The sequence below is a fragment of the Quercus robur genome, chromosome 8 (genome assembly GCF_932294415.1).
Source record: "Quercus robur chromosome 8, dhQueRobu3.1, whole genome shotgun sequence".
NCBI classification, from domain to species: domain Eukaryota; kingdom Viridiplantae; phylum Streptophyta; class Magnoliopsida; order Fagales; family Fagaceae; genus Quercus; species Quercus robur.
Genome location: NC_065541.1, coordinates 8,261,462 through 8,274,583, shown reverse-complemented (window position 1 = coordinate 8,274,583; position 13,122 = coordinate 8,261,462). Strand labels below are relative to the sequence as shown.

The window sequence follows — 13,122 nt, the reverse complement described above, 5'->3', positions numbered from 1 at the left end:
ACCATCAATGGCTTTTTGGTCTTCCATTAATACAATACCTTGAAATGAGTAGTGGAAATTTTACCAAAGCCACTGATTGGCTACAGGTGACAAACAAACTCCCTTCTTTGTTAGAGTTGCGATTGTCAAATTGCGACCTTTCTGGTTTCATCCTACCGATATCTAATATTAACTTTTCATCTCTCACCACCCTTGATCTATCTAACAATTGGTTTCAAGGTCTGTTCCCTGTTGGTCTCCAAAACATGACTTCTCTTGTACACCTTGATCTATCTGGCAACATTTTTAATTCTTCAATTCCCAATTGGTTGTATAGTTTTAATCGCCTTGAGTTTTTGAACCTTGACTCCAATAATATGCAAGGTACAATCTCAAGTACCATTGAAAACCTAACATCTGCCATTGGCATAAGCTTGTCATTCAATGAACTTGGAGGAAAGATACCAAGATCGTAGGGAAATCTCTGCAACTTAAAGGAAATTGATTTGTCATACAACAAATTGAGTCAAGAGATTTCTAAACTCTTAGAAAGTTTATCAAGATGTGTTTCAAATGGACTAGAGATCCTAGACTTGACTGAAGCACACCTTTCTAGTCATTTGACTAATGAGCTAATTGGGCAATTTATAAATCTGGTTGAGCTTTCGTTGGGGAGTACATCAGTTTTGGGTCAAATTCCAGAGGCTATAGGAAATCTTTCACCTTTGAGAATCTTGGACCTTGCGACTAATCATTTTAATGGAACTCTCCCTCAAAGTCTTGGACAACTCTCCAAATTAGAGTCCCTATATATTGCTTCAAATAAGTTCAATGGTGTTGTATCCGAAGTTCATTTTGCCAATTTAACAAGATTAACAGAACTTCATGCATCTCAAAATCAATTGGAAAATTGACTTACTTTAGAAGTCATAATTGGATCCCTCCTTTTCAACTATACCAGTTAGGACTAAGATCATGGAGTTTAGGGCCAAAATTTCCATCATGGCTTTATTCTCAAAAGTGTCTTTAGTATTTGGATATATCCAACACCAATGTTTCAAATGTAGTTCCTCCTTTGTTTTGGAACATGTCTTCTCAATTCAAATACCTAAATTTGTCTCTCAATCAGATGTATGGAGAGGTCTTAAATATTTAGATTTTTTTTTTTTTTTTTTTTTTTCCTTCTGGTGCAATGATTGATATGAGTTCAAATCGCTACAGAGGTCCGTTACCTTTTATATCCTCAAAAGTGAACATATTAGATCTTTCAAACAATTTATTGTTTGGATCTATATCTCACTTTTTGTGTTACAAGATGAATGTTTCCAAACAAATGGAATTTCTAGATCTAGAAAAAAATCTTTTATCAGGGGAAATAGCTGATTGTTGGATGATGTGGCAAAGATTGTCGGCCTTAAATTTAGGAAACAATAATTTCACTGGTAGTATTCCAGCATCCATTGGATCTTTGATTGATCTTAGGTATTTACACCTATATGACAACAAATTCTCTGGAAAATTACCATCCTCTTTGAAAAATTGTAAAAAGCCGGTAACCATTGATATTGGTGAAAATGAATTTGTTGGAAGCATACCTTCATGGATAGGACAACTTTCAAAATCGATGATTCTCAGCCTTCGCTCAAATAATTTATATGGTCTTATGCCAAAAGAAGTTTGTGCTCTGACTTCACTCCAAATCTTGGACCTTTCACATAATAAGCTATTTGGAGGCATACCTATATGTGTTACGAATTTCAGTGCCATGACTACAACTAACAATTCAAAACATGCTATTTATTCATATGGCTTCTCAATAGGATATGCAGAACATGAGCAATTTGAAAGTGCATTGCTTGTGATGAAGGGGCGAGTTGTTGAGTATGGCACCATTCTTGGGCTAGTAAAAAGTATAGATCTTTCAAAGAACAATTTCTCTGGAGAGATCCCTAATGAAGTGACTAGTCTCCAAGGATTACAGTCATTGAATTTGTCATTTAATATCTTTATTGGAAGGATTCCTGAGAGTATAGGTATTATGAGATCACGGAAATCTATTGATTTTTCTGTAAACCAACTTTTAGGTGAAATTCCTCCAAGTTTGTCTAGTTTGACATTTTTGAGATAGTTGAATTTGTCAAACAACAAATTAGTTGGCAAAATTCCTTCAAGCACTCAGCTTCAAAGCCTTAATGCTTCTAGTTTTATTGGAAACGAACTTTGTGGACCTCCACTTATTGATAATTGTACTTTAAATGATGTAAACCCCAACATTGAAAACAAAGGTGGCGAAGAAACAGGTGGTCTTAAAGTGGATTGGTTCTACGTGAGCATGACACTTGGATTTGTTGTTGGTTTTTGGGTTTTATGGGGTCCTTTACTTTTAAATAAGCAATGGAGAATTTTGTACTCTCAATTCTTGGATCGCATGGAGTACAAGCTTAGGGGTGTCATGGCAAAAACTTGGCAGTTATGTAAATTTTGTTAAGATTCTTAATATTTAGTGTGAATGTCATTCAATGTTGTCAATCAATGTTTCTATGTTCTAAATGATCTTTGAGCTGGTTAATAATAATATTGTTATCTATATCCATTCCATTGACATGTGGGAATATGATGTTTCTTCATATGAACGTTAACGACAGTCCGAGCTATCATTTTAATCCGTATAGGTTGTAAAATCAAATTTTATATGGTTCCAACAAGCAAGCCATTGATCGTTTAAAACTAATATACAACATAATTAAGCTCCGAGTGTCTTTCAACTGGCTTGACTGATCTCTAGCTAGCTATGGCTAGAGGTGTTTCTAGAGCAGAGTCCTAAAGTTCTTCAGAATTTCCCTCTCTTTGGCCAAATTTGCAGCCTTTTGTCCCAACATGTATGTGAACAACATAGAATCTAATGCCAAGAACCCGAAGTATCGAGTTTCCTCAGCTTGCATACCAGTACCACCATCCATTGCCAGCATAAGTCTTTGCTACTTAATTTCTGGGCTGGCATAAGACTCACTATGCGGGTTCTCTAAAAGTGTAATGCACTTGATTTCAAGTAATAGGTATTTAGATTTTAGAGGCTTGAGTTCTTGCATGAAATGCGACATGATGCTAGTAAAATGATCGTTAGACTTAGAGATGTCCAATCTTCTGAGATATTTCAATTTAGTTATAGCCAAAGGTTGAAAACAGGGTTGAATAAAAAAGAAAATGAAAGAGAAATAGGGAAAGAGAGTGAGTAAAAATGAGAGAGAAAAATAAATAAATAAATAAAAGGAACCACCGAGAACTCACTTTACATGGAGCAAATGGCTTAATGACACGTTCTGGTGTCCTAAAAACTGTAATATCCTGTAATCGAAACAACACCGTAAGAGACCATACATGCTTCAGTCAAGTTTTATCTCGACGACTAGTAAGGGAAATTGTATAAGAATATATCTCATAAGTTACAAATAGAGTGAGGTTAGTACTCCTATGCTACTGGTTTGCTTTTGAATTTTTGTGTTTGAGGAGTACAGGAAAGTGAAATGAGTGAGTAAATCAGTAACGAAAAAATAAAATAAAATAATATTAGGAGGACTTTTTTGTTTGTTTTTGTTTTGTTTTTTGTTTTTTTGTTTTTTGTTTTGTTTTGTTTTGTTTTTTTTTTTTTTTTTTTTTTGAGTAAAACATTACGAGGACTTTAGTAAGACATCATTATTTGTGTGTTTGTGAATTTTATTTTTTGGTTCTTGTTTGGCTGATGATTTGGATGGTGATCTTTGTGCATGACGCTATTAATTGGGGAAAGAATGACACATTGATGATTAGATGGTAGTGTGGCGACTAGTGTAGTGTGTTTGGTCAGGCACATGGTGGCGCAAGTGTGGTGTGGTGTGTTTGTTCATTCTTGTGGTGGCATTAGTGTGATAGAGATGGTGAGTGGCTTTTTGTCATGAGAGGAGAAATTTGAAACAATGGGAAGTCTAATATTGGTTTTAGTATTAGATACCTACCTTTTCGAAATTAGAGCTCCGAAATGCTTAAAAAATTCAAAGAAATGAAATATTCCTTTTCGGTTGTGAGAATTTTTAAATAAAATTTAAGCATAAACTTGAGTATTATAATCTTTATTTTATTACAGTAGGCTTGTTGAATTTGCATCAAGGTTTTTCCCTACATTGGAGGGTTACCTTTTTCACTTAAATTTGGTGTTTTTGTGTGATATTTTTTTTGGGGGTTTGCTTGGATTATTTTCATTCTATCAATTGCTTCGGTTTTTATAAATTGGCCACTTGTTTATATCCATTTTTTCACATTCACTTTAATACTTTAAATGTGAATTTTTTTTTCATATTTTAAAAATAAGTACATTTTCACATCAATTATAAATATTTATATAAATTAGTGGACGTAAATATTTTCCTTAATAAATTTATGTACACACAGACTGTGGGAGTAAATCCCAACAGCTATGTGGTTGTAATCAACGGGGCTAGTCCCATCACTCAAGCCTACTTGACCCACCCTATTTGCTCCTAAATCCTGTAATAGCACATCTATGTGGCTGTAATCATAATCAGTGGCGGAATCAGGATTTGAGTTGAGAGAGGGCAAAATTTATATATGATGCACACACTTACACACATTATGTGAATATATATAATATATGATATTAAGTGATATTTAATGTAATTATACAAAGACAAAACTCTACCCAAAAAAAAAAAAAACTCATTCATAATATTGTATTTATCTATTGAGATATTTCTCATGAGTGATCTATTTTTTAATTTTTTTTAGAGCCAAAACTCAAGTTATGAATGAAACTATTAGTTGTTAGATAAATACTAAGTGTAATATATGTAAATTTCTATTATTTTGGTTAATGTGGATCCATAAAAGGTTCAAATTATAATATGGTGGGGACAAACTAAAAAATTCAGTGTAAGACATGTTAGTGGAGGACTTAAGGTTCCTCAATAGTTCGTTTAGAAGTTATGCTCTGTTTCAAGATCAAATAAATAGAGTGGCAATTAATAAACCCAAAAACAAAAAGTAGGCAATTATATTTCGTAAGTATTAGCTATAATAACTAAGGATATTTTTTGAGTGGGCCAAAGGGGCAATTGCCCTCCTGGACCCCCTAGGCTCCGCCTTTGATCATAATTTACACTCTAAAAAAACACGACCTTAGGATCTGCATGGTTCACTAAGCTGTGAAGTGTGACGCTAACGAACTCAAGTTTGTGGGTTCTCAAGCTCAAGACATACAGTTTAAGCTTAACAGTTTCATGGTGACATCAGTTTACTGTGTTTGGAAGAACTTTCTGGGTGTGTTGTTCAAGGATCCTCCTTTCTATTCTGCATTGTTGAAGTCTCTCCCAAGAAGCCCACTAGTTTTGAGTCTGTTAGTGTATAGCTTAGACTAGTTTAGCCCATTGGGCTTAGCCCAGTATACTGTACTTGTAGTTTACTCCTTTTACTTGTACTGCACACATATCTAGCCTATATAAGGCTCTCTATTGTACATTATTTTACATATATCAATATACAGACTATTCAGTCTTTTTCACACTTTATATTCTTAACATGGTATCAGAGCCAATCCTCTGACTTTCTGGTTCCTGTGGACATCTCCGGCGTTCTTTCGCTGCCCTCGCCTTCATCCAGTAGCCACTGTCAGAAGCGAGTCACCGCCGTCACGCCCACAGTCCCAGCAAATCTCGGATTTCATTGTTCTGCTCATCCAACTGTCAAAGCAAAGGCATTGAGTGACAGAACAGACAATCCCGAGCAAAACCCAACCAAGAACGGCCAGAAAAAACTTCACACGCGCCTCCACGCGCCGCCTGAAGTTTCTGCCTCACGAGCACGCGCTCCACGCACCGCCACGTGCCGCCACGCTCACTCACGCGCCATACACTAACATCTCCCCTAGATGTCTCATTGCTGTGGCTGCTGTTCGCCATTGGCCTCTTTATCAAATGGATGTGAAGAATGCTTTCCTCAATGGAGACCTCCATGAAGAAGTGTACATGCAACCACCCCCTGGCTATCCACACTCAGGCAATCAAGTTTGCCGCCTTCGCCGTGCTCTTTATGGCCTCAAGCAGGCTCCTCGAGCTTGGTTTGAAAAGTTTAGCTCAGTTGTTGCTCAGCAGGGTTTCACTTCGAGTCCTCATGACACTGCTCTTTTTGTTCGAAGATCCTCTGCTGGTATCACTCTTATTCTTCTTTATGTTGATGATATGATTATTACTGGAGATGATTCTGCAGGTATCCGCTCTCTTCAGGACTTCCTTAGTCAGCATTTTGAGATGAAAGATTTGGGCACTCTCAGCTATTTTCTTGGGCTTGAGGTTACCTCATCCTCTGATGGATACTATCTTTCCCAGGCTAAATATGCTTCTGATCTTCTCTCCAAAGCCGGTGTCACTGATAACAAGACTGTTTCCACTCCTTTGGAATACAATGCAAAGCTCACACCCTTGGACGGTGAACCTATATCCGATGCTACTCGCTATCGTCAGTTGGTTGGCAGTTTGATCTATCTCATTGTTACTCGTCCAGATATTTCACATGCCGTGGGTATGGTTAGTAAGTTCATGGATGCACCTCGTTCTGTCCACTATGCTGCTGTTCTTCGGATTCTCTGATATGTCAAAGGCACACTTTATCATGGTCTGCATTACTCCTCTCGATCTTCTCTCGAGCTTCATGCTTATTCAGATGCTGACTGGGCAGGTGATCCGACTGATCGATGCTCTATCACAGGTTTCTGTTTCCTGTTAGGTACTTCTCTGGTCTCGTGGCGCAGCAAGAAGCAGGATGTGGTTTCCCGTTCTAGTACTGAGGCTGAGTATCGTGCTCTTGCCGACACCACTTGTGAGCTTGTTTGGCTTCGCTGGCTCTTGGCTGACATGGATGCTCCACAGCCCACTGCCACTCCTCTTTATTGTGACAATCGTAGTGCTATCTACATTGCTCATAATGATGTCTTCCATAAACGCACTAAGCATATTGAGATCGACTGCCACATCACTCGCCAGCATCTTAAGAAAGGAAATCTCCAGTTATTCTCCATCTCCTCTGCTGACCAGCCTGCTGATATCTTTACCAAGACTCACCCGCCTGGTCGTCTTCGAGATCTTATATCCAAACTCCAGTTGGCTTCCTCCTTGCCACCTCGAGTTTGAGGGGGGATGTTAGTGTATAGCTTAGACTAGTTTAGCCCATTGGGCTTAGCCCAGTATACTGTACTTGTAGTTTACTCCTTTTACTTGTACTGCACACATATCTAGCCTATATAAGGCTCTCTATTGTACATTATTTTACATATATCAATATACAGACTATTCAGTCTTTTTCACACTTTATATTCTTAACAGAGTCCAAAATCTTCTTAGCCCTCTTCTTCCAAGACTTGTATTATTTGGGCCGAATTTAGTTGGGTTTTTCTGGACCATAATTGGGCCTTTTGGGTCCACTAATAAAAGTATTTGTTGTGTATCCAATGAATACCTTCCTGCGAGCCATGCACGTCGGTCCCTATTCCAACTGGAAATCTTCCAAAACAAGAGCTCGTTTGCAAATTGCAATGCCGAATTTCATATTGAAATGCCAGATCGCCTTCCCTTTATCAAAACACAACTTTTTCAATGTGAAAGCATGAGAGCATCAACAGCGGAAAGGAAAGGGGGAATGTCAAATGTAAGGGTATTTTAGCATTCAGGCCCAAAATGCTCACTCTATTAGAACTTGTAAAATGTAACTATTGCCAAAAAAAAAAAAAATTGTGCTACAGTGAGATTCTAGCTCAATGGTAAAAACAAAAATTGTTTTTTAATCGGTTTGGTTCTTCTTTCTCCTCTCTCTTTATTTCATAATTTTCATTATCTTTCTCTCTTTTTCTTTTTGCTCTCTCTACTTCCTGCTCTCTCTTCTTCAACAGCATGGAGGCTCGATCAGCTTCTGTGGTGGAGGCGTGGAGGTCATGAGTTTGTTCATGGGTTTCTGGTGTGGGTTTGTTCATGGGTTTCTATGGGTTTGTTCATGGGTTTTTGGCGTTTGGGTCGGATTTGGGTGGCGTTTGGGTGGTTGGATTTAGGTCCAGTGGTTGTGATTTTTTCCGATGGGTTGGGGGATTTGTTCCAATGGGTTTGATGGTGGGTTTCGGTGTTTGCTGGGTTTGTTTGGTAGTGGGTTTTGGTGATGATGATGATGAGGAGGAAGAGTTAGTGAGAATAGATGGGTTTGGGATGAATAGAGACGGCGACAGGCGACGACAGAAGTAGGGGATGGCAACAGTGGTGGTAGAGGCGGCTTGAAGACTGGGTCAGTGGCTGTTTGGTAATTGTTGTGGTGGCGAGATCAGCGTGGTTGTGGGTTTGCTTGGGGTTTGGGATGAGTTTCTAGGTTGGTTTTTTTTTTTTTTTTGATAAACTGTGTGAGAGAGAGAGAGAGAGAGAGAGAGAGAGAGAGAGAGAGAGAGACATAAATATATTTTATTGTATAAATATATTATTTTAATGTATTGTATAAGAAAATAAAAGTTGAGATGCTGGAAGTATTGTAAAATGGTACAGTATAATTGATAAAATAATTTTTTGAGATGGTAAAATAAGATAGGATAGGAGAAACCATTGTGGATGCTCTTAGCATCATGCGTTCTAAAAAGATGCTATTTTGACACATCAAAAAGTTATTTTATTTATTTTAACACAACACTTTATAATACATATTCTATTTTGACACATCAAAAAGTTATTTTATTTATTTATTTTAACACCTCACTTTACAATACACCCTATATCACATCTTCTATTCTTTTAACACTTTATTTAAATATTATTTTTATTATTTATTTTTGGTTCCCAAGTCCAACGTCACACATGAGAGAGCAAATTTGAATAAAAAAATCTTTAAAATTAATAGCATTCTTATCCGTACGATGCTACTGTTGGAATGTTTCTGTATGCTAAATATATGGCATTTGACACATCCCATGATGATGATTTTTCTTCTTTTGTGCTAGATGCTAATTTTTAGCATTTAGCACATCTGATGCTAGGAGTGATATTGGTCGGGTCAGGTTGGATTCAATGTGAACCGCAACCTGACCTGATAGAAATTGGGTTTGCCAAGTTGAAACCCAACCCAACCAAAAATTTGGGTCATTTTATGGGGGCTCGGGTTGGACTTTTTTTTTTTTTTTTTTTTTTTTTTTAAATTTATATATTAAAAAAAAAAAAAAAAAAAAAAAAAAAACACACACACAGCAACAGCTACGTGCCCAGCTTGATCAGCTTCACTCTGAGGCAGCATGTACCAGAGCCAAAGGTATAATAATACATGTACCCATTTTGATAGCAATTAACTTTTTTTCCATTCTATGATCAATTTGACTCGCATCAATACCAAGACTTGTACAATTTTATGACATCCAAGTCACCATGACCAATCTGTTGAGTACCAAAATAGCACACACTCAACATCCTTCAAACTTCAAGAAATCTAAATCAAATAAATTAAACAAAACCATCATTCCAATCTTCAAAGAAAACCCAATTCATCCAATATTTTCAAAATATCAATAATAAAACAACTAGAATTCATCAATTAGATAGGAAGAAATATATAGTACATAGCATCTCAAAAGAAACAACACAATAATAAAACAACCTGAGTTCATATTCCTTAAATGAAAAATAGATGGTACTTAAATCATCTTAACACTCACCATAACTGGGAATTTGTTAGTTTACATTGATCAAAGCCTGTTTAGATAGAATTCCTGGTTCCCTGGCACTAGCAATGGGATATCACTAAGAGAGGGTTTGCTCAGCAAATTAGAATGCTCACTACTTGAGATCTTCGTGTTGTCAGGATCAGCAACATCAACAAAATTACTGCAGAAAGGGATCAGCTCATTACAACTTGTCAAGTCATCCTAAAACTAAGAATTGATGCTATTGAACCATTACTTAATAATAATAACTAAACACATACTCAGATTGTAACAATACCATCTCCTAATGATCTTATGCTTCCTTCCACAAATCTGTCCTTACAATTGACTACTTAAAGGGGTTTTTTCTTTTGATAGCAACATTTGTGGAATACAACAATAATAATATAACTCTTTTAAACTTCAGTCATATGAAGATTGAGAAAGTCCAATTAATTTTTGTAATTAAGGAGACATTAAGTTGTAGCACTCTACAACCATGGCAGAGACCAATAACACATTCTAAATTTAACACAATGATAAAAACAAGGTCTCAATTCCAAATTTTCATATGGACCAGGGCAGTTTGTTAGACATGCATTCCACAAGCAAAGGCAGTCAAATTTGTGCATTTAACTGACTTGCTAAAAGCTTATAACCAATTAACTATAACAAAAAATGAATTAATCTGCTCAAACCCCTGCCCAATTCATTACATAAGACCAACCCTATGACAAATTAAATACCTACTCCAAAGTAATTATTTGTTTTACCAAGTATGTAACGGTCAGTACTAAAGTTCAAAGGTAAAGTCATTCTTCCTTGAACTTTCTTAGGCATACAATTGGAGAAATAAAAGACAAACACGATCGAATATAAAATTCATAGATTCAACTAGACAAGAAGTAATAAATATCATTTAGTTTGAGAAGTTCATTACAAAACTCAAACTTTAGTAAAGAAACAACATGCCACCGGCAAGGAACTAATGAAAATCCAATCAAATAAAGAAAATTACATGATTGACAATTTAAAAAGCACTACTAGTTACCTAACAGCCACTAGTCCATCATTGACAATTCAAAAAGTACGACTAGTTACCTAACAGCCACTAGTTACAGTAAGGACTCATTCACTGTAAGCCCAACTAAAAATAAACAAAACTACTTCAACCTCTTTCATAGCCATCTCACATTCAAGAGATAGTATTAGTCATGATATATTAACAAATCACATAATTCACCAAAAATAAGAGTAACAAATAACTTTTATTGATGTATATGCATAAATAATTAACTTGCTCAAAGAGTTATAATCATGATGTTTGCAAATCAAGTCCGTTTTCACTTCATTAGAGAACTTAGCTAGATTCTCTCCTTTTAGGTTTGGCCCCTTAAGCCTATTCATTGACTTATTAAATGAAAAACCTTTTTATTTGAAAGGCTTTACACATTTCTTTGTAACCTTTTTATTTGAAATGCTTTACACATGATATCTATAAGAACTTAAACACGAACCCAGATCAACAAATACCCAAAAAATTAATCTGGGTATTTCCTATTTTCCTTGTAGATCATTTAACTAGTATTACATAAGCAACCCCATTTGAGTAAGATTCACGCCAAACCAGATCACAAAATGCAAGAAAATTAAACCCAGACAGGATATTCATAAAAAATAAAATAAAATAAATAATCAAACCCAGGACAGAATCAGAAGCAACCCCATTTGAGTAAAAACAATCATACCTTAGAATCCAATCTGTTAAAGATCTTGCTGAAACCAAATTGCTGAAACCATTTGAGAGAACTCGGTGAGAGAGGCAGAAGAGCACCGCCAAATTGTGATGGTGATTCGAGGCTGGAGAGCTGAGAAAGCTGAGAGAGGCGGAGAGACCGAGAGAGAGCTTAGGGTTTTTTTCTAAAAAAATTTCGGGTCCAAAAGAGGTATATTTATATGAACCTGAACCCGACCTGAAACCGAAAATAATCAAATCTTCAAACTTGAAATCTGACCCGAATATTCTCAAACCCGCCCAAAACCCATCGGGTCAGGTCGGGTGGGTCAGGTCCCTGCTCAACCCTACCTGATGCTAGTGCTCTAATAATTAGGGCCCGTTTGATAAGAGATTTCTAGTAATATTGTTTAAGTATTATGGAACTACGCGTGGGTGAAAAAGTGCTATGGAAATACATGTACTGTTGTTTAAACAACCAAAATTGTTGTTTAAACAATAATACCAAACAGGCCCTAGAGGTTTTGTAATGTCAATTTTGATTTAATTTGTGATGAAGGAATTTAGCCCAACCCACTCCATGTCACCAGTACTAGGCACATCAATATCAAGGGTCTCAAGAACAGTCCAAAGAGGAATTCCATATTTGGAGAATCCAGAAGTTAACCTCAACATAGTTTAATTCCCTAGAGAGTGCATTGTTAAAAAAAGGTCTGTCACCAAAGTTTAATTCCCTAGAGTGCATTAAAATCTATCCTCAATCAAACACTTAATAAAACTGAAAAAGAAAATAAAATAAAAGAAAAATCAAAGTGAAACCTTACCGAAAAAGATGTAAAGATTCTAAGCACAAACAGCTGGGGTGGGGGGACAAAACAGATAGAAAATAAGAATGAGTTCAAATGTAGAGAGGGTCTGAGAAGAGCAGGGAGTCTTAGGGGAAAAATAGAGAGAAACAAATAGAGCCATACACCTTCATTTCCAGCAAGTTTCTCCTCTAAGGGCCCCCTCTTTTTTGTTTTTGGTTTTTTTTTTTTTCTTTGATAAGTGACTCCCCTTGGAACCATCTACATCAAAGATTCAGAAACATGAAGTTCAGGATCGAACTCAGCAGTTAAAAGTGAATAAAGTTCATCTTTATCAGAATAATAAGTGTTAGCCAGTTTTAAATGTGCCTTTAAAATCTAACTCACATGTCAAGGATTCCTATAACAATGTTATGACTGTAACACCAACTGGAAAGGACCAAGAACTACCCACACCAAAAAAAAAAAAAAAAAAAAAGTATGAAAAGGAAGCAATACAACAACCATTTTTTTTAAGTGACAACAACCACAACATTAAAAAGGTCTCATAAATTGAATAATGAAAAGAAGTATAACATGAGACAACTTAGATAATAACTGTGAAATTAAAGGGTGGGGGGAGAGGGACTTACTCTGAACATGACATAGGGTGCTGGAATTAGACCAATCAAAGATTAATGAAAAGGTTGGGCAATGATGGAGTAATCGTCATAAAGAGCATGTAATTTAGCAGCTTATCTCTACCTTTAGCTATCTGATTTCAAGAAATTTCAGCTTAATCAAATAGCACACGAAAATAGATTAATTTTACAATACAAAGAAAAGACAAGGCAGAGATATACCTCTGCTTGGAAGAATCTCAAATTTTAATGCCACAACCAACCAAAGGCCTGCCA

General features: G+C 36.2%; 1 protein-coding gene and 1 long non-coding RNA gene across 2 annotated transcripts; one reads left to right on the top strand and one right to left on the bottom strand.

The window, feature by feature from the left end:
* Nucleotides 1-1,294: 1,294 nt before the first annotated feature.
* Nucleotides 1,295-5,884, top strand: LOC126695793 (receptor-like protein EIX2). Its single transcript, XM_050392607.1, has 3 exons — nt 1,295-2,012; nt 2,133-2,305; nt 5,558-5,884. Exons 1-3 carry the CDS (start codon nt 1,295-1,297, stop codon nt 5,882-5,884), a joined length of 1,218 nt encoding a protein of 405 aa, XP_050248564.1.
* A 3,746-nt stretch (nt 5,885-9,630) lies between these two features.
* LOC126694432 (uncharacterized) lies at nt 9,631-13,062 on the bottom strand. The gene is made up of 3 exons (XR_007645760.1): nt 12,859-13,062; nt 11,434-12,487; nt 9,631-9,866 (listed from the first exon to the last, which is right to left on the bottom strand). It is a non-coding gene; the product is annotated as an uncharacterized LOC126694432 (long non-coding RNA).
* Between the last annotated feature and the right edge of the window lie 60 nt (nt 13,063-13,122).

What these genes read in the sequence shown, in the direction of transcription:
- LOC126695793 (XM_050392607.1), top strand. Translation starts at nt 1,295, where the DNA reads ATGAATGTTTCCAAACAAATGGAATTTCTAGATCTAGAAAAAAATCTT. An exon ending in AAGGATTCCTGAGAGTATAG is followed by an intron (nt 2,013 to 2,132) that starts GTATTATGAGAT and finishes ACAACAAATTAG; the next exon opens with TTGGCAAAATTCCTTCAAGC. An exon ending in TTAAAGTGGATTGGTTCTAC is followed by an intron (nt 2,306 to 5,557) that starts GTGAGCATGACA and finishes ACATGGTATCAG; the next exon opens with AGCCAATCCTCTGACTTTCT.